The following is a 22954-nucleotide window of genomic DNA, read 5'->3' as shown; positions in this document are numbered from 1 at the left end:
AGTTTTTGATATTACAATTCTTTTCTAAAATAATTGTTTATTTTATAAGCTATAATATTTTATAAGACATGAATAACAACGCAGATCCAACTCAGTCAGAGAGGCGAAAAATTTTAACTTTATGAAGCAACTTGTTTTACATGACTACAATCTTTTTACATCCAGATGCATTTGCTGATTGTATTGAACCATGAAATTCGTTTTATGCCTAGTGCACTTTTCTATAATTCTGTTTTTCCTCTCTCAAAATAATCTGAATATATTTGATTATACCAATATTAAAAAAATGTAAGATAAATAAGTAAACCTTATATTAATACACACGATTTCATTAATATGAGCCTCTGCGCTTATAAAGTAGATTACCACAATAATAATGGTACTATAAGCATGTATGAACTCAAAATGCAGCAATGTTTCAATTTTATAAAAATTAATTTTTAGACAAAGAAAGATCAGATATTGAGATATTGCCGCTTACAATTTTGTATTAATGCACATATTTTTATTTTTTATAAATTTGTAATGTTAGAAATCCTTAATCGGTATAAAAAAATCATCATGTCTATGTTGATATTTTTTAATCTTTTAACCGAAATAAAAGTTAATCTTTGAGCTCTTTGAAACAGTAATGTAACGTTATTAAACATCCTATGTACATATTTGTTCAATGACGTCAAGACTTCGTTAAATGTTGAATTAACGTTATACCACTATTCGTAGCACAATCGATTTCTGTCTTTACGTGTATTTTATTTTGTTATAAAAACCTGAAAATTACCGCTATATAAAGGATTGATTAATTTTAAATATATATCGTATTCAATCTCTATCTACATAAACAAGAACCAAGTTTCACATTCATACATTTAACAACATTCGTGAGCGAAACTTCCGAAAACGTCTGTGCTCAGATTTAGGTCAAACTTTGAAAATAGGTTCCTTTTAGATAAGAAAGACATATACCAAAAGGACTTTTACCAAAAGGACTCAAAAGTTATATATATAAGTAACTTTTTTAACATTTTTAACCTACTGCCTCCACGCATACACTTGGAACTTTCTAACTCAGTATATTACAAATCAAAACAGCTCGCAAGTAATGAAAACAACCGTAAAGTCATATCCGTCAAAGTTATAACATAAACATCATTGGCGAAACTTCAGAAAATCAGAAACGTTGTAAACCCATGTGGCACTCGTCTCGCGTGAAAAGTGTATGCGTGGAGGCAGTGGGGCTTCACCTAAAAAAAACTAATTTAACCCAATCCAATTGTTGTGTGGATGGAAAAGTACATGCGTGATTTGATTGCGTAAACTTTCCACATGTGGAAAATTGTAAACCCATGTGGCAACTCGTCTCGCGTGGAAAGTGTATGCGTGGAGGCAGTAGGTTCCACCTCCCTGCGGGGGCTCCACTACCGTCAAACTAAACACATATTGTGCCTTGCGAAGTACATGCGTGGACTTTCCACGTGTAGAAAGTTGTAAACCCATCATGTGGCAACTCGTCTTGCGTGGAAAGTGTATGCATGGAGGCAGTAGGTTAAAAATGTTAAAAAAATTACTTAACTTTTGAGTCGCTAAAAATTCTTTTAGTATATGTCTTTTTTTATGTAAAAGGAACATATTTACAAAGTTTGACCTAAATCGGAGCATATGGACGTTTTCGGAAGAACAGCCTAAAATTCAATTATTTTATTTTGATAATTTCTTATTGAACTACAAAAAGAAAGATGTAAAATTTCACCTTATTGATATAAGAATTATATTTATTGAAAACTCATATAAGTGTAGAATATCATTTTTAGGAACCATTTATCATTCCGGCCGACAATTTTATGTGAAACACAACTTTTTTAAATTTCTATTTTAAAAAATATTTTCTTCCTTTTCACGATTGTCTTCAATTGTGTTTTTAATATTTTTAATTTCAGGTTTTATAATGTCAGCTGTGATATATAAATGGTCGACTGCAGCGCATGATCGATATAGTCGCAAGGATCCCAAATTATACGAAAACGACAAATAAATTCAAGCATTGATCGAGCTATTTTTAAGTTCAACAAACAATTTTTGCATCATGAATAAAATGTCTATTCGATATCTGTTTGAAATTGTTTCTAAAGTTTAATAAGATATAACGGAAATGAAATATCTCCTTAAATTGTTTATGCATTTATGTTATATCTATGTTTACACATGATACATGTATAATTTATTTTATAGGAGATTAACAAAATAAAAACTTGATTCGTATATTTAATTACGTCTCTACATAATTACTAATTACTATAATAGTATTAATTATAATTCTATGATATATGTATAAAATATAAGTAGAGAACATATATCTTTTTGTGCAAATTATGCTTATAAACAAGATAATAATAACATGTTTAAAAGATTCTGTAATTTTTACGTGAAAAATGCTATTTCACAACAAATAATTTATTTGGTACAATTGTTAATGTATTATAATCATTATTATTAAGATTATAATATCCATAATGCATATATATATATATATGTATATGTATATAAAGTTACTAACTTTAACAATTGTCAATTGTAAGTCATAAATGTTGTGATAGATGTAACAGAGAAATGTTAATAATCCAAAGTACATATCAACGCCACTCCTCTTTTTATCCAGTGTGATTGTGGCTCATTAATTGGAATCTCCATCGCTAAAACAAAGTTTGTGGAATATCCCATTGTACTTAAAGTTCCAGACCGCTCGATGGTTTTGTATACAGGGCATATATAAGTTCCATGAAGCGGAATTACGTGATGAACTTCCGGTAACAAGAGAATCGGCGGCATGCCTGGACAACAAGTGAACAATACTGTGTCATGTAAACGAGATTCAAAGTGACTAAACAATGTAATTTGCTTAGCGAAGCACAGCTATTTGTATCTCATTAGTTTAATAATATTGCTTTTAATAATTTAGCGTGAAATTAATTCTAATGTAATAGAAACGTTTATATTAATACTTAACCGGCGAATAATTCCTTTGGTAGAGACTCTACGAGATAGTTTCCGTCCCATCGGCAGCCTTTCAGAAAAAGACCGTAAATGATACAGCCATCCAATGGTCTCTGCGTTGGTTTGGAAGACAAAACCTGTGACATACAACATTTGCGCATGACTTTGCTCGGAGTATACATATATTCTTTATTTATCGATCTTCGCCAAGACTAGTATAATTTCAAATTTTTGCAACGACGATTTTTTACCATTTAACGAGGATTAATATTAATTTAGATTTATACTTATTATCAGTTGAGTAAAATAATAATTTTATCTTATTTTCTGTATAATATTATAAATTAGAATCTACATATAATGTTTTATTCAATTTTTACAACCAAATAAATCTCTCAAATAACTAAAAATGCCTATCAATTATTCTCACATTCTATTCTCCTGTGGTTATTTATATGATACGCGTCAATCATGTTGATCCATCTTAATTAAAAGCTGAAAGCGTACCTTGAAGCTAAAATCGATTGTGTCAACGCATACTACGTGTTTCCGCGCGAAGTTTTGTAACGTGCCAGCTAGAAAGGCTTGAGGACAATAAAACCCTGATAGCCAAAATGCAGGCGGTATACCTTGATCTTGCCATTCCCTTATAAATCTAATCCTTTCTTTTAAATCGATGAACCATCCGGCTAATCAAAATGATAAAAAATATTTGTTATAATAACCTGGCCTTGAGAATTAAAGAAAGATTATATTATATTGATTGATTTGTGATCGAGATCTTCCTACCTAAAGATTTTAAAGAAGGATAACTTTTGCTTTCCCAATTTGCGGGGATTTTATTATTATAAAGACTGGTAGCCATCATTTCGAGCTGTTCCGACATGACGACGAAGCCTCTTAAAGCTTTCAAAAGATCTTGCAACGTTGATTGCACGATTTCGAGTAAACTGTTATATCGTTTGGCCTCTTGTAGTAACACGGTATTAAAGGATTCCTCGTACAATATAGGATACCTGAAATTCAATTTAGTTTATTTACAGATTTAATAGAGGAGTTCTATCGTCCTCTCTTTCCTTCGCAGGTGTTATACTTGTTTTGAAAATATTAAACTTTGTTTGAAAAGTAAAAATTTTTTGATTTTTTACGTATTGTACATAAGAATGCAATTTTAAGAAATCGGATTCATGTCATGAAATAACTATTATATCTTAGAAATTTTGAAGAGATACTTTTATCAAATTTCAAATTTTATGATAAAATTGTAAGATGCTTTTTATTTCAGATTACAAAATAGCAATGGTAAGAACATATTAAAAAATAAATTCAAAAACAAAAATGTTTTTGCTTTTTTATATAAAGATATCCAGCAGTACCTCGCTTGCATTGCGGTTAAATCAAATGGTTCAGATATCGTGGACAACATATCCTTAGTTATTTGACTTGTTACTTCCTCGACACTTGCGGTAACAACGCCAAGTTCTCTGGGTTGCATGTTTAATAAAGTTGCGAGGCAAGCATATGCTTCTGCTTGAGCGTAGCTTATATCAGCGTTTGAATGCATGCCAAATAGTGATGGATCGTCGTTTAAAGGGAAACCTTTTATGTATTCTAGATAATCGTTGAACGATGCTGCAGCCGGTAACTTTGTACATGAAAACGTAGCGTGTTTTAGATTTAAGATAAAAGCGTACTTAGTAACAATTTGTTTATGAAAAGAATGCTTATATATAAATGTCCTTATATTAATAGAACTATATACATATTGAAACTATATATACATAATTATATAAATTTAAAAAATGTTTGCATATCTATATATTTTAAGTTAACGCTCACACAAGACGTATGAAAAAGTTACAGTTTTATAAGTGAATAATCATAAAAATACGTTGTATAAAGGAAAAATATAGCTTTGGCTAATTAAAATTAAATCCCAAATAATACTAACTTTACAATTATAAATTTTTAGGAAAAGAAAAACATAATTTTTATTTTTTATTCTCTCTCTCTCTTTTTCTCTCTCTCTCTCTCTCTCTCTTTTAAACTGTTTTTATTATATCATTAATATTAAAACATAAGTTTTAATTTATATAATATGCCGTTTCTTGATTTTAGGTCAAATAAATGTTTAATATATTTTCAACTTTATTGGAATTGCCATGGCTTAGAAGTTGTTTTTTAATTTACATTAGAGATATTTTTAGAAAATGTTTGTTATTTTATTTGAATATGTATACCTGATGATAAATCCCTTGTTCGTCAAATTGGTAATCTTGGGAGACGACATTTACATTGTAATAGTCTTCGAGAAGTGTCAGGACACATCGGCGATCCCAATCATCTGTTATTCGTCCACCGTAGTTAATATGCCCGGCCGTATATGTGAGAATCTTTGTTATATACAAATAATAATACTTATTTAAGAATTAATATTTTAATTATTTTAATTAATGTATAAATTGATCTCAAAAACCGTAAGTTTAAGGATTGAATAAAACACATTCTGAGATTCTCATGTTATTACAAACGTAGATATTTTCCTTAGCAAAATTATATTATATAAGAAATGCTCATAAGTTAAACTAAAATTTCCCAAATAAAGAATATAAAAACAGAATCGCGTATTTAATATTGACTTTATATTCGTCAGGGAAAATATAAAAATATCGTTGTTTTTCTTTTTTGAAAGTAATGTCAATTTAGAAATTATAGAAACGTTTTGCTAAAGCTATCTTCTTTGCGCATGATCAACAGTTTACCTTGAATGGCAAAGTATCGTATTCCATGAGAAACATGTACAATTGCGACAAACATATAGCTAAATCCCCGTTTGTGAAATCGTAGGATATATTGAAACCCAGGGGACCAAATTTCCGTCTCTCGATCAGGATTGAGTGAAACATGCAAAGTGAGAATATAAGCCGTTTGAATGACAGAGCTTTCAGGTGATCAGGTTGTAGAAATTCTTGCATTTCCATGACTTGCGTCAGATATGCACGTAACATGTTGGCCTGTGTTAAGAACGAGAAACAAGAAGAAAGAAATTATAATAACGTAAACGAATTTTTATTTATTTTTGTCATTTGCGTATTTATACCGTGATGTATTTTATAACGGAAATGTTTTTCTGTAAACGTTACAAACATTTATGAAAATTGATTTAATAAAGCGTATAAATAAAGTGATATTTTACTGCAAAAATTTATATTGATTATATTGAAATGATATGATACACAATTGGACCTTTATGCCCCGCGGTGGTTCAACCGTCATTTTGCTGCTATTTTGAAGGATACTGATGGGAAAGTCGGGCGACGGTGCAGATGTCAACCACAATCGAAAGTTTTGATGAGTATTTTCAGATGACAACGTTTCGATGAGAAATTCGAGTTTCGGCATCCAACTTGATACCAAATGGCAATTCTGCAAAATTAAAAGTATTAAAATGACATGTATTTTATACAGTAAACGTATATATCAAATATATTTTAATTTTTCAATGATTTAACATATATATATATACACAGATTTAGCTTCTTTTTACTGCTACGCTATTAAGGACACCTCTACGCAGCTCAATAAATTATATCTCTTATACTTTTTTGCTTTATATATTATCGAAATAAAATGAACGTTCCTTTTTTTATCAATATGCTTTTACTAAACAGAAAAGAATATTTAAATTTCTGTTTCTGTTGCAAAATAAATGGTTTTAAAAAATAGTTTTTATATTTTTGTGGTGTCTGGTACTGATTTTAATGTATAACACATGAAATTAAATGGTTTTCTTGTAGGTTCTATTTTGTTATAGACTTGAATGGATATTTTATTGAATAGCACATATATTTTTGCTATAGATATAAATTAATATTTATTATAAATTTTTGCGAATTTTTTCCATTAATTTTCAAACTTATCTTTTGTGATAACTAATATATAAAACAGGTTACAATTTTATTTAATTTTAATGTTTGAACATTCCATAATCGTTTTTGCAAAAAAAATTGATTTACCGTTACCTTTGCATTTTTCTTTAAATAAATGAAAATTAAAAAAAAACATTTTTTTATATAATAAAAGCGATATTAGTTTTTTTGTCAGAAATTATTTAAATTTATTTAAACTATTACTCTAACATAATTAGATTTCTGGCTGCATTTAGTATTTTTTGAAAATATATGGACACTTAAGTTGCTTTGACGTTATTATTCAATCAAAGATCATTCAATCAACAGACGCTTAAGTCATTTATTATAACGTTAGAGTGATAATTATATATAAACATGTATAAAGTTTATGTCCTAGAATAAATAAATTTAGCTATCTAGAAAAAAAATTAAAGGAAGAAAGATAGCTTCTAACTTGAAAGAAGAGCCAAGTGCCCATTTCCGCTGATTTCTTTAGCATGGCTTGTGCCCTGAGTTCCTGACCCTGACCAAGAGATATCGAATGTAACTTTCCTTCCATTTTTAACTTGTCGGCAAACTTATACAACTCTGCGGCCGGATCACTACCAGGCGATAAAATAAAAATAATCGGTGTGGTGTTAGATGATTCCTTATAAATTGCTAATAATTTTGTGGTTTGAGGCTCGACGAATTGCTGACCAAGATATTTTGTCATATAGATTTGCATAGCGTTGGTGACCTTGTCGGGTCGTAAGCATTTGAGTACCAGTAACTTCTCAAAATCATCGAGTTTCGTCTTCCATGGTTGAGGAAATGGTGCTCTAAATGGGTTAAAATTTTATTTTTACGCAGAATTTTAATTTAAAATCGTCTTACAAATGGAAAAGAAAGGAGAGAGATCTTAAAACTTTTTAATACTTAATACAATACGAACTATGTTGTGCAAACTTTTAATAGAAAAGTTCTTGCGGTAAGGAGAGGGGGAGGGAGAGAGAGAGAAAGAGAGAGAGAGAGAGAGAGAGAGAGAGAGAGAGAGAGAGAGAGAGAGAGAGAGAGAGAGAGAGAGAGAGAGACTGATAGATAGTAAGATAGGAAGCACGAGATACAACGATATTAGAGATATAAGGACATAATGGCGCAGGAGGGACCAAAATATTTGAGAGAAAAAGGGCATAAAGGGAGCCAAAAGTTGATTGCGTGATGGAGATGTAGAAACGAAGAGGAAAGAAACAGATTCTGGGCGGCGGCGAAAAGAAGAAAATGTCAGATTTGTGAAGAAGAAGAAGGAACGATTGAGCATATACTGACACATATAGATGGAGAGAGGATTAGAGTGAGGGATTTTTTAGGAGAGGAAGGAAAGTTAGCGAATGTAAAATGCATGAAAGAATTAGGAAAAATGAGACAGAATAGGAGAAGGGAAAAGGGAATGGATGAAGGAATGAATGTTAAGTAACGAAATTGTAAACCAAGTCCCGGGTTTTAGGCTGGAAGGCCGAACCAAATACAATATTATTATTATTAATTATTAATAATAAATTGAAATGAAATTAAATTGATCTTATTAGATTAGATCAATTTGTATTAATTTAATTTAATCTGCTCTTTTATTTATATACCTACTTCTTGCTAATTAATTAAATGTCATGGTAATTATTTATGTGGACATAAGCTCTAATGTGAAGAAAGTTAATCTACTTACAAATGTGCTTCCTGAGTATCAAATATATTTTTAAATTGGGATAACGATAACTGGAAAGATGTGATGAATTTGTCGAACTTTGGGAGCCGCTCTAAAGCTTGAATTTCCTGCCAGCATCGCGCGGTAATCCAGTCGGATGCGGGATTTGGTAATCCCTAAAAGGGGAATCTTCGGATATATATCGATAATATGTGACAGAGATAATAAATTATACCTTTTCACCCCTACTCACATGTTTTCTGAGCACGTGAAAGCATCCGTATAAGAAAGCATATTATGCATAATAGCTTGCAAAAAAAATTAGATAAAAGGACTTGTATATATTTGTGTCATGGAGATTTATTTTATGGAATTGTAAATTACTGATTTTTTAAATCACAATATAAATTAAATTTTTAATTTTAATTCCTATTAACAGCTATTTATTTCATTTTTATTAGAAAAAAATTGGAAATTAAAATATATTTTATTTCTTTAAAGCTCCTTACTTTAAATAGAGACATATTAAAATAAATATAATTATATTTTATATTTGGTTATATGTTTAAGTATTGTTAAATATATATTTCGAAAGTAGAATAATGTTATATAAAATAGTCTTAAGTTTAAATAATTCTTAACTTTGAGGATTACAAGAGTTTTTTCACACATATAACTCCAATATATTAATATATTAGATTAAATTAATACGTGATTATTCATAAAGTTTTTGTTGGACGGAAAAAATTAATTGACATATTAGATTAAATAATATCTATGTACGAATTGTGCCGTTATATTTGTATATTTTTAAAACGAATAAAGTTATTAATTCTTCTTTAATAAAATAAGTTCTCAGTAACTATAAAAAGCGATTAATTTAAATTTGATTTATGTTTTACCTGTATAGGTGTAGTTGTTGTAAGAAAGTGTTGCCATTCCATCGGATCGATTGTACCATTGTCCAAAAGAATACGTGAGCAGACGAGAAAACCGAAGTGCAGTTTGTGTTTTTCGAATAAACTGCGACAGATATTCGTGAAGAGAGCGAATGTGAAGTTTTTGCTGATGTCCATTATCCGTTTATTAATGTTATCTGCGAAATTAAATGATTAAACTAACAAACTTTAACTGTAAGTAATTAAATTAATATTCAGATATTTGAATATGTACCAATATAAGTTTTGATAAATTGTTTAAATTAAAAAATTAATATTACTTTTGCTGAAAAAAAATTAATATTAATATGCTGATCAATTTTTAATTTTAAGTTTTAATTTATATCTAGTCTACAAGAAATACTATATAAATGTTTCTATTTGCTGGTCATAAGCTTTTTATAATAAAACAAAATACTGTTAATAAAAAGTCTATTCAGCAAAGTTTGTTAAATCTATGTAGTTTCTTTACATTATTCATTAGGTACGTTTGAATCAATGACACAATAGTAGAATACAAAAGCTTTACTTACTGCTTTTTTCGGTATTTGATATGCTGTTATTGAGCATAACGACGAACCATTCTAGGGAATATTGATACATGATATCGATACGCTGGAGATCGGTGATACAAAAGAATAATATTTGTGCCCGATTTGCTACTGGCATGTATAATGATCTCGTTAAATCAATGTCTGCTTGTGTAAATTCAGCGGTCTCCATTTTCATCTATAGTGAAAGATCAACTACTGTTTTATATAATAAAAAAAGAAAAATCTATTTTTTGTATTAAGCAATTTCTTTTTATTCTTTTTAACTAAACTAATAAATATATAATTTATGTACACGTAATTTATTTTACATTCTATTAAAAAATGATATTTTACTTTTACTAAATTAATATTACACATATACACATATACATTTGAAATATAAGGAAAAAAGAAGATAATTTTTTATCACTAAATTTTATTCCTATAATAATAGAATATTTTATATATTTTTCTACCTTGATTTCCTCACTCTTGGCTTTCGAAGCCTCCAAGGTATAAATCAGATCAATATCATCAATTATTGATCCTTCGGATACCGTGAGTCTGTAAAGAATTTTGTCCTCTATCGCCTCCAGCTTTTGTTTCATTTCAGCACATGACACAATAATCGCGTTTCTTTCTTGTTCAAGATCAGGACGTTCTTGTATAGTGACCAGAGATAGCATCTGATCGACAAGGCCGCTATATGGGTTATATATAAAATTAGAATCAAATGCAACACAGATCAAACATCATGTTACCCAGTAATGATATTGAATAAGATGAATTTTCTGTTTTATTAAATCAGAATGAAAGAAGAGATCAAGTCTGATTAATTTTGTTATATATATATTTTTAAAATTACAGATTTTTTTGTATGTTAATAATTCAACATCAATTCTTTGATGTCAATACAGTTTTTCGTGAATAGATATATTAATATCTGAAAAATAGTATAGTATGTAGGATAAAAATTCAAGAAAAGACAGTCAAATGTTCAGAAAAGTATATCCAGTTTTTTGATACCTCAAAAATATTTCTGATTAAAATTCTCCTAATTATTGTTAGATTTAGTTTGATAGTTACTTTACAATACCAAAGATATGATCGTAAAACACCAGTTCACCAAGAGCCCTCAATAATTCCATGAAATGGAGTAACAAAAATTCAATTATTTTAAAACGGCTCATTACAAAACCTCATTAAATATAAAGCAAAAATTATGGAATCTATAAAATATACGAAATAATTCACATATAGATTTTTTCAAAAAATTTAAAATCTTACCCAACAGTCAGCGCGGAATTGACTATGAGCACTTTTACCGCTATATCTGGTACATAATGGGGATTAGGCAGCCTTGTGGTTAAATAAAGACGAAAATCGAAATTGTAGGGTACGATATTCTCGCCAATTTTAATACTCGGCTGTCCGGCGTGTTTGAATAATGCACGAGTCAGAATAGGATCTAGGGAAGCTTCTAGTTCAGTACTGATATTTTCAATTAAGCATGGCTTTCCGAATTGCACACAATTTTCAATGGTACTTAATAGATCTTTATCCGACATTTTTGCAATAAAAAGTCCGATTGGTTTGCACTGAAATTAAAACTTCAATTAACTGAAAGAATAGGAGAACTTTAATTAATGGCTATAATAAAAACACTAAAAAATCAGTATAACAATTGTATAGTTAAATTTTTTAACACTTGGAGAATAAATTCAAATTTTTAATTTTTAAAGTAATTTTCATAAATCTTTAAAAATCAAGTTAAATTATTGTTACATTGAACTCTTTAATACTAGCATAACATTCATATTATGAATAGTAATTATATCTAGGCTGTTATATATAAGAGAAATATATATAAAATGCTATATAAACAATACAAAAATTTGATATTTAAAACATATTTAGGAATTATTTTAAAATTCAAAGTTTTTCATTTTGGATATTTCTTAAAGGTTTATTTTTCTCCAATAAGTATTTTAACATTTCTTAAAAATTAAATGCAATTAATTCTAAATTTTTTTGTAATATATATATATTTATTTATTTCCGATAGAATTATTATATATTATAAATAACAAATATTCTGATTAAATTATCTGTATCAAATAAGTAATAACTGATAAATTTATGGAGTTTCATATGAATAAAATTAAAAATATTCCAATAATGAATTCTTGTTATAATAATAATCGTCATAAATTCTTGTGCTTTTATGTGGTGTCCATATATTTTATGCAGTGTTAAGTCTATCTCATGAATATGAAATTTAATTTCTCTCTCTCTCTCTCTCTCTCTCTCTCTCTCTCTCTCTTTTTCTCTCTTTTCCTTTCTGTTTTTCTCTCTCTCTCTCTTTCTCTTTCTCTTTCTTTCGCTTTCTTTTTTATTCTTTATCTACTCTTTACATTTCAAAAGTCTTTTGTCAACAGCTGTAGAAAATTTATGGGATATAAATTTCCCAGGAATAGGTTAAAAAAAGAGAGAAGAGAAAGAAGAGAGAGAGAGAGAGAGAGAGAGAGAGAGAGAGAGAGAGAAAGAATTCTTACTTTTCTCTCTGTGATACTTACCATATTGCGTACCCACTTATTCGCCTGTGCTTGAGGATCAATGAAAAGGGGCCACCGCTTAGAATTCATCACGAGAACTGCATTCTCGACAGACAAGGCATCCCTGGGCAAACCACTTATGTGCCAATTTCTTATCTCTATTTGATTGCCAAGAGTTAGTATTGGATTGCAGCCTGGAGTGTGAGGAACATCTTCACCAAGAGCGTCGTACCAGGTCTCCAGGAGATTTTGGCGATAAATATCCGTGAAGGGCGTTAGGTATGCAATCGCACCTACAAGCAAGATGGAAGCTTCTGATACAAAGGAATCGTGTGAAATCAACCCTGTTCTGTTGTTAGAATAGACAAAGCTATGCGGACACTCGATTAAGCTGCTGCATGTGAAGCTTTGTCAATCTCATATGAATGGAACAGTAAACAATTGTCACTAATGAACCATACGAAGATATTGTGTTATTTCGAATCGGACTAAGATTGGAGAAAATTTGTGAGAAATATTTTTTAATATTTGACAACACTATAAAATAATTTTTAGAGTATATATAACAAGTGTATAAAAAATGAAATTATTACTTGTAATAAAAAGAATTGCTACAAACAGAAATAAATATTAAAAATGTTTTCTAAATATGCTTCTAATATCTCTGTTTTGCAATTTTTTTTGTTTATCTTTGTTTACTATACATATATTATTGATATATTTTTGATATAAGATAAAAAATATAAGAATATAATTACATATAAAGCATGCTACATATATAAAGTAAGACAAATAATTACATATAAATTTGCTAAAATAATACTTTAATTTTTTCTTTAATGATTTTTATAAGGTGGTCGATCTGATATCGCACTGGTAGGTGAACGTTGCAAGCGGAATCAGATTAGTGTCACTATTCTTTGTAAGAACGGCACCTCCCAAGGTAAGAAAATTGAATTTACCAGAATGGCTGCGACTTTCTTATATAATAAATGTCGTATCAATTCTATTAAAGTGGATCATACAGAATTTGAAAAGTCCATTCTGTTAATGTACTGGTTTACAAATTATAGTGACAGATATGTTTCATACATCTCTAAATAAGCAGTTATTGCATTGATATTGACATGGTTTAATGTCATAATTTTATTTCTTCGACAGAAATCTATTTATTTTTAATTTATCATTATTCTGTTAATCTGTTAATGCAAATTATGAACAGACGACTGCTTCAATTATCTGTAATATATTTCGTTTGTTGTTTTGTATGAATTAAAATATAATAATTTACTGATCTACTTTTTTAGACAGACAATTAAAAATTAAATTAAAAGGTTGTATCGTTGCGCACTATGTATCCAAACTATTAAACTGTTTTTTCTTAATTGTATAGAAATTGTAAGTGTATAACTTATTTTATACAATGTTATTTTATTTATACAATAACGTATTAATGCAAAAAATTATCTTTTAAAATATATGAAAAAGTGACATTTTTTCATTTTTTGCAAGCAAAGGTGAAGCAATTGTTCAATGTTGCACACGTACCTGATGACAGAAGGATATCACCAACAGCATTCTTTAAAGATATTTTTATATTGTTCACCATTATGGTCCATCGTTTCTGTTCATCTGACAGGCCTACAATCAGTTTTAAGGCTCGTGTTATTTGTTCCTCACAAAGTTTCTTCTGTCTTTCTAATTCAGCTTTCTTTGCTTCCTCTGCCTTCAACTGATCCTGTAAATTTTCAATGTCTTCTTGTATCTCCTGTAGTCTCGTCATAACACTTGCGAGTAATATTTCGTTTTCAGTCAGAATTTCCTCTGCTTTTGCCAAAGCTGCCATTTTAGGTGCAACTTTTTTATTTACGAAGTAATAGTTGTACATTGCGTGGATCCATAAGCACAGAGCATGGCAAGCCTTCGAAACTTGAAGTACCTTTCGATATTGTTAGTTAATAATTATATTATTATTATAATTTCAAATACTAAAAAAATTATATGTAATTTACCTTATATTAAATTATATTTTCTGATTAAAGTAAATTTTTAACAGATAATAATATTAAAAGTTTACTTTAAATTAAATATGTTATAATATTTTTGAAACATATATATTAGTTTCGAGTTTATTAATTATTAATATTAATATTAATATTTAAAAATAATAATTAATATATGTTGATAAAATAAATGTGTATATACATATATATGTACATATATATCTATTTAAATATTATATCTAAACTTTATAAAACAAATATATTGATGCAAAAATAGTGAGACAAATATAATTTATTACTATAGAAATGTTTACTTTATCTGGTTGAAAATTGGGATTTTCTATATAATCTTTTAATTTATTGATAATTTCCTCTGTGATATCTTCCTTTTTGAAATGAGAGATTGTGTGTAGAAAATAAATTGGATCTGCCAACATTTGACTTCCAGGAGTCCAATAGTCTAATATCTTTTCACCGGGAAGTTTCCCAGGAAGCTGAAAACAATCATACACTTTATAAAACTTTTGTTTATTATTAAAAACTAATTGAGAACTGTATTGTACTTTTTCATGAAAGATTAATTGAAACTATATCTGAAATTGAGATATTTTATTGAAAGCATAAAAAAGTACAAAAATATTAAAATAATATGTTGCTGTGTGAAATATGTATAAATAAATTGTAAAAATAAATAAAAAACAACAATTATTGGATTTAAATTTTATGATTACAATTGCGTAAATATTACAATATAAAAAATGCTCTGTTAGAATTAAAGTTGTTATTTTATAAAATTTACATAATTGTGTATATGCCTGAGCAAACCTTGTTTGGTTTTATGTTATTCGCAATACACATTGCTTCAATCACTAACAGCACTCCTACTGGCGGTCTCTTCATTGCTTTTATCTCCGTAATGTCGTTCCTATTTAATGCCTTTAAACTAGCTTCAGCAGCCTCGAGCATTGGTTTTACCTCACCTGTGTGTACATATGTAATATAGACATACGTAATTAAGTTTTGCTTAAAATCCTTTCTTAAATATTATGTGTAAAATACATCCTTTCATGAGTAAGATATTATAGTGTATTCTATGTAAGGAAAACTTTTTTTTAGAATACATATATTTAATTTGTCTAATAAATAATTTAAATATTTTAGAATTTATAATATTTTTCTAAAATAAAATATATTTATTTTTAAATTGTTAAGAAAGATCTGGTGGTTTTTAAACATATTTATATTTTATGTGATGTAATATAAAATGCAAAAAAAAAATACTAAATTTAGTAATAGCTTGGCTGATATTTTCACAAGTACTGCTTTACTAATGTTTTATTTTTTATATTAAAAACCAATAAAGTCTTCTCGTAATTATGTAAATTAATATATATATATATATATATATATATATATATAATATATATATATATAATATATAATTTATTATATATATATACATATAATATATATAATTTATCAATATTAATATATATATATTTATTAATGTTTTATTAATTTATTTTTTGAGAATATATAACTCTATTTGTTTATTGCGTTTATAAAACAAGCCATGTAGAAATCAGATACACGATGTACATACACGAACAAATTTGTACATTGTAAACGTGAGTTTTATAAACTCCGTGTTGTTTTAATTGTAAAATTCTCCGTTGAAAAATTCTGACATTTGAACCCGTGTATACAAAGCGCCATATTTTCCCGAAAGCGGAACGTCAAATTAAATAACACGTAGTACTTTCGTGATATTCTGCCACAAGAATGTTGTTTTCAATATATATATATATATATATATATATATATATATATATATATATATATATATAGATATATATTTGCGTTCTCAATAGATTCAAACTTACTACAGGTGCTAAAATATGATGAGAGAACTGATCAATATGTATCGAGTAAAATAGTGCGGTTTACTTGACATACGCAATATTTACCTATATTATACAAATGTATAATAAGTATTGAGTAGTTACTAATTAGGACGAGGTATTTAGGTATATATGTATGTGACTACATGTAGTTGTGACTTCAATTTTCCAGAAATATTAGTTAACATAAATATTCTCTTGTTGCATTATTCTTCTTAATTTTGTAACAAATTTCTGTTACCGCATGTGCATGCACGTGTGTTGCTAAACTGCTAAAGCTTTAAACAACACAATTTATATACTGCTCTCGCGCAGTAGGGCTTGTACTATTCTTTGTAAGGATAAAACGTACTCAAATCGGCCTCTGCTTCATCCCTGATCGCTTTATTCTCTTCCTTCATTTTTGATGCCGCCGCTTCTTGTTGCATAGCCACTGTTTTGGTCTTTTCTGCTTCAATCTACAAGAAGCAGATTATAAGCTTTGTATGTTGACTACATAATACGTATTTTGTGAAAAACATAAAACAGCTATATCAAATCTTTTACATGAAAACAGTAAAGGGTCTTTAGAAGCACAATCATTAAATAATAATGTTAAGCTAATAGAAGCCTAAGAGCAGGAGTACATGATTAATTAAATTGTTTTTCCCGCAAATTAACCTGAAATTATTAATTTATTATTATAAATATTTCAGGTCTGTCCATTTTTAGCAATCAGAAATGATAACTTTTAATTCAGATTGACATATAGAAAAACGATTTAATTAATATGTATTTTGTCTGATTCAGATAAAAATAAATTATAATATATCTCTATTTCTCTCTCTCTCTCTCTCTCTCTCTCTTTCTCTCTCTTTCTCTTGTTCAAAAAATTAGATTTTTATTTAAGTTATACATTTTAATAAAAAAAAATTTTAATGCACAAAAAATTGTTTTATTACAATAATATTTTTCTTCTCAAAGATAGAAGAGCGTCACAACATTTCCGTTTAATTATTCTTATTTTTAATTTGCGTATCATATTTTGTAGACACGTCTAGCCTCAAAATATGAAACTTACAAAGAAATCTCTCACCTACATTTTATTAAAACGTTACAAGATTTTATTTAAAGCTCTTTTAATTAATTAAATTAATGAAGTTCTAAAGAAATAATTATTCTATAAAAACGTACAAAAGCTTTGAACAATAATAATTTTATTAATCTCTCGTTATAAGGCAATTAGTCATGTCCTTATTATAAATCTTCTGTAAAATATTTTGTTAAGAGATTTATAAGATATCAAAGAAAATTATAAAACACAAATATGCGTCGAAAAGATTAAATCTCTCCTAGGATTAAAGATTCATTTTAGTTATTAAAACAAATTAAATATTCTCTAATGTCTGCTAATTTCTAAGTTACATCTTTTGTAAAAGATATGAAATAAAACGTTTTTTTGAATGATGAGGATGCACTATTTGACAGAGATTAAAACGTGCTTACTGTGTCTCGAGTAATCTCATGAATCGTTCCTGCTACAGCCTCTGCTGCTTTCTCTAATTCAGGTTTCATGTGTTTCAGTATTTTCTGTATATTTTTCACTTCTGCTTCTGTGTTCGCCAATTTATTTAATCCTGCTCGAGAAAGGTATGCGTTACAAAGACTGAGTATGCTAATTTATGTAGATCAGATGAAGTAATTAATTTGCATCGTCTTGTTGTAAATGAATTGGAGGCAGTGAATTTTCATTACGGGCTCGTATAGTTTAAATAGATGCGTTCTCGTTTCATCGGGATGTTAATCAAGAGAAGAAAATACTAAGTTTTTAAAGGAGCGCAATTTTTCCGTTTATAGTAATTTGATATTTTCTTGTATATTTTTTATAATAGCATTGTAAATAAAATGTTTAAATAATTGGCGAATAAATGTACGATAAAAGATATTTATATCTGTCTCCCATATACAATAAATACAAATTAACGCAAAATATTAACGGAAAATCGAATATATATGAGTATATGTTTAATTGAATTAATAATGACTGAATGATTTTTTGGATATATTGTATATTCAGAATCGGTATTACATACATTGAAAATGTTACTGAAACATATATATTGCAAGAGCGTTAAGAATTGAGACATTTCATTTCCTGCCTTCAAGCACACGAATAATACTACCTGCACACAGGGCAAAATCGATATTCCAAATTTACCACGAATTACGAGCTACCGTCAGACAGTCGGCGTTAAATTTATAGACTAGAAAACTATCGGCGGTCATTTACCTTTGACCTATGAAATCCGTTCTTCGTTGTACTAACAATAAGATACTGAGAAAATAAGGAGTATATTATAAATAAAATAAGGATTTTCACATTAACATCTCAATCAAAATATTTTAACTAAAGCCATATTATGTAAAGAAATTTTTAGGATAAAGGCAATCGAATCTTTTCTATATTCTTTTTATCAACTTTTCTTTATAGTTTATAATATTTTCCTTAATTGTAAAAGAATTAGAAAGTATATTATAAAATATTATGTAACCGTGAATTTTATATTACATTATTTTATACATATCAATTTTATCTTTACTCACCAGTGGAAAAACGTATCATTGAAGAACTTAGCTCATCTTTCTTTTTTTTCAGAAGGTTGCGATAATTGGACAGCAACTCCATATATGACGTAGGTGTAACATAATTATGACGGTCCAGTTCCTGAAATAAATTATTTGATACAACAATTGCAATTTTAGATGTTAGCAAAATATTACTGCATATTTACCTTCAAAAAGCGATCACTAGCGTCAATCACACTGGAGTGCATGTACCGGCATATCTTTACGACAGACTGCAATGTTTTATCCGAGGTCAACTCGTCTTTTATATCCGACAGAAGATGCGTTGCTATGCTCTAAGCAAAAATATATTGCAATTTTCAACAAATCTTATTTGTGCAGTTGTTTAAACGCATTGGGCGTTCGTATAATATTTGTATTAACTTGCGAAAGCATTAACAAGTTTTGAAAGATTAATAGAACGATTCTGCGCTACATTAATTTATGTTAAACTCGTGCTCACATTTGAAAATTTAATTTACTGTAAGATTTCCGGAGCAGATCGGAAGCGGAGCTTCGAATTCGTGATGTTGCAAAGTTACTAAATGTTGCACGCTAAGATCAATTTTTACCATATTTGCAGCATTAAATGTGCATTGCCATCTTCCAGTCCAACAAGAGGTACGATTTGCATACAAGACAAGTAAATTCCAGAATTTAAATGTTAGCATTTAGTGTTAAATGCTGAATATGTATCTAAATGTGTAAACAAATTTTCTCCATACAATTCTTTAAAGAAATAATATTTCTTAATTTTAAAATAATTTTTAATAATTAATATCGCTTACGTTTATAATAGATTCAATTTACTTATTTATTTATTTTTGTTTTCATAATCAATATAGTATTAATAATTATATGTAAAATTATAAATTATTGAAAAAACAACAGCTGAAATTAAATTGCATATTTTTTGTGAAATAATTTTCTAATAATATTTAAAAATTCAAGTTAATATTAAGGCTTATCTGATAAAATATTTAATTTATCTTTATTAATTAGATTTAAGAAGAAAATTATTTGATGGATTATGCCAAAATTAATAAAAATTCATTAGATTTTGTATTCAAATAGCTATAATGGTATCTTTTTAATGACATTTTTAATCATTTGTTATCTATCCATTAAAAATTTTAATTATTTTAGACTTATCAAACTTATTAAAATCTGAAGTTGCTAATTAAGTGTCTATCAAGATCAAGTGTCTGTAAGATTATGATAACGATCACTAGATTGAGTTAAAATTGCTTACAAAGCTGTATTTATTGCGAATTGGTGTTTATTTTACTTATTATTCTGTATTAAACAACTAAATGCTCGTAGCATAAGTTGTAATTATAGTAGGATAAATATGATAATTTAAGTACAATCATGTTTATTATTTAATTTATTAGTTAATATATCTCATGGAAAATATATGTTACCGATGAAATAAAGCTTCAAATAACGCATATTTGCGATGTTTCACATTTTTATGTTTCATTGTTTTGTACATCTGTTATTTTATTTATAAAATGCCTTTTGCTAATACGAAAGCGCAAGTTAAATAAATAACATACTAGTACACTGCATTTTTCACATGCAAGTATGTGCAATACCGGAACATTAAAAAAAATACCAACGTAGTATGTTTCTCACATTATAAAACTTTTTAAAAATTTCTGAATGTCGACATGTTAAAACTTATAAGAATTACATTAAATATATAAATAATATTTCTAAAAAATATGCATGTTATGTAATTGATATTAGAGACAGATATAATATTGATTTTTATATTTTTACTTAAAAGAGACTTGTAATAAAGAACTGCGGAGATAGATTATATTTTTAGTTGTGTCACACTTTATTGTATTATACAAACCTGAAGCGCAGCATCCGGCCAGGGGCAAAACCAATCGATAGTACAGCAATTTACTAGCGCCGGGAATTGTCTGATACGAGCGCGAAATGTGTCTCCAATCGGGCTGGATATTGGAAATGTGATATTAGGTTAATTATATAAATTTATGATTAGAGATATAGATTAACTCGTAGATGTTTTTTATAATTAAATTTTGTAATGCAAATAGCAACATAAAAGAGTAAATTAGATGTTCTATATCAATTTGTAAATTAAACCGTTTCTGTGCTTATATATATAATACATAAGCTCATATATAATGCTTTAGAACTTTCCCATAAACATTCTTATAATAAATTATTTACTTAGTATGTTTATTTTAAATTTAATTTTGCTAATATATTCTAGATACAGAGTTTAGCAAGTCTCTTAATTTTGCTAATAAATTCTAAATATACAGTTCAGCAAATCTCTTTAAACAGTTTGTTGAAAAACTTGTTAAATCCTTTAACTGTTAAATCCTATATTCTAGATGCTTAGACTAGATGTTAGTTTAGTAAATCTTCTTATAGGTACATACTGTTTAATTATTACAGTTTCGTACATGTAATATACATATGTATATAGAATTATACATATGGTATTACTCCATTACTCCTCATTAAGCTTATTAAATAAAATGAAATAAACAAACGAGAAGTTTATTTAGATTTATTTCTTTTCGAATTGATGAATAACGAATAATATAAATTTTTGTGCAATTCCCTTTATTTTAAAACATAAAAACAAACACAAAATTATAAAAAATATAGTTTAAAAAGTAAATAATTTTGATATTTTTGATAGAAAGATCATAGAAGGGGGTGAAACAAAATTTTTATGAAATTGACAATGTTGATATTAATCAATCTGTCAGTCATGAGCTATTTGCGTATCCCGTGAGAAATCAATGGATATTAAATAAAGTACTGTCTATGCAAACAAATTAAGTTTGTCAATCAATAATCTATTATTTTCTTATTGAGTGTTCTGTCATTTTCATATTTTACCTATTAATATTAAATGACTTTATATGTAGTTATTTCTCCGTTGTTTTGCTAGAGAGAATATAAATAATTTCTCATATATCATATTATCGTCAAGAAATTAACGTTACTTTTGAGTTAAGCAGCAATATAAATTAACAAATTATTATATTTAAAATAATTACTTTTAACGTTTATAATTTATAAATCAATATATTTTAAATATATTTTAAATAACTGATATGTATATGTATATATAGATGAGATGCGATATAAGATTAATAAAAACTATGTGACATTTGAACATATCAGAATCGTCTCGTCATATTCGTGCAAATCTCGTGGGAGAATTTTTTATCATGGGTTTATTATTATATCGTGACAAATAATAATTCAGTTTTGCGTGACTTGATGTTATTACATATCTAACATTTTACTGAAGCTATAAGGGACAAAAGTCACGTTTTTCTACTTCTGCAAAAAACTTCCTATCGCATTAATCTCGTTATTTTTTTAGAAGCACTTATATATCACGATTAACGATTTCTTTCAACTTGCTAATTGATATAATTATTTATAGATTATAAAAGTGCGATTTGTGAAATTTATAATGGAAAGTCCGAAAGGATTATTTCAAATATTTTCAAGCGATGACAATTAAAATGACATTAAGCTTTAAATTTTTCAATGAAAGTACCTCATTGTAATGATAGTGTGTAAGTTGCTTCTGACTGCCTTCAAATAAATGGAGAAAAGGTTGCTTCTATTGATCTGTAGTCCCGTCTCTCGTGCTGGCGTTCGCATTGCTTGATATATTTTATCTATTTCATCAGGTTGATACATGTTGGGAACATCTCCGCTATTTAGGATGTTGTTTAAATCCCCCAGCATAGAGTCATTCTTTATCTACAAGAACATATAATTTCATGGAATACCTTAGAGACATGATTTATATATGAAAACAGAATT

General features: G+C 27.9%; 1 protein-coding gene across 1 annotated transcript in view; it reads right to left on the bottom strand.

Annotated features, from left to right (window-relative positions):
• Window positions 1–2368: 2368 nt before the first annotated feature.
• The window catches only part of LOC139818588 (dynein axonemal heavy chain 1), a 78740-nt gene continuing 58154 nt past the window's right edge, over window positions 2369–22954 (bottom strand). Inside the window, exons 35-58 of the mRNA XM_071787347.1 lie at window positions 22683–22891; window positions 20982–21084; window positions 19285–19413; window positions 19097–19217; window positions 17999–18129; window positions 16866–16971; window positions 15438–15592; window positions 14927–15106; window positions 14158–14548; window positions 12631–12902; window positions 11342–11652; window positions 10531–10756; window positions 10055–10250; window positions 9486–9679; window positions 8605–8759; window positions 7357–7723; window positions 6238–6417; window positions 5754–6005; window positions 5232–5384; window positions 4368–4636; window positions 3781–4007; window positions 3499–3680; window positions 3005–3128; window positions 2369–2828 (exon numbers count right to left, since the gene is read on the bottom strand). Coding sequence (XP_071643448.1) covers window positions 2611–2828; window positions 3005–3128; window positions 3499–3680; window positions 3781–4007; window positions 4368–4636; window positions 5232–5384; window positions 5754–6005; window positions 6238–6417; window positions 7357–7723; window positions 8605–8759; window positions 9486–9679; window positions 10055–10250; window positions 10531–10756; window positions 11342–11652; window positions 12631–12902; window positions 14158–14548; window positions 14927–15106; window positions 15438–15592; window positions 16866–16971; window positions 17999–18129; window positions 19097–19217; window positions 19285–19413; window positions 20982–21084; window positions 22683–22891 — 4851 coding nt within the window. The 3' untranslated portion in view covers window positions 2369–2610. The remainder of the gene's footprint in view (window positions 2829–3004; window positions 3129–3498; window positions 3681–3780; window positions 4008–4367; window positions 4637–5231; window positions 5385–5753; window positions 6006–6237; window positions 6418–7356; window positions 7724–8604; window positions 8760–9485; window positions 9680–10054; window positions 10251–10530; window positions 10757–11341; window positions 11653–12630; window positions 12903–14157; window positions 14549–14926; window positions 15107–15437; window positions 15593–16865; window positions 16972–17998; window positions 18130–19096; window positions 19218–19284; window positions 19414–20981; window positions 21085–22682; window positions 22892–22954) is intronic.

The sequence above is a fragment of the Temnothorax longispinosus genome, chromosome 9 (assembly GCF_030848805.1).
Source record: "Temnothorax longispinosus isolate EJ_2023e chromosome 9, Tlon_JGU_v1, whole genome shotgun sequence".
NCBI lineage: Eukaryota > Metazoa > Arthropoda > Insecta > Hymenoptera > Formicidae > Temnothorax > Temnothorax longispinosus.
The sequence above is the reverse complement of the archived record's forward strand: the minus strand, read 5'-3'. Positions and strand labels throughout refer to the sequence as shown.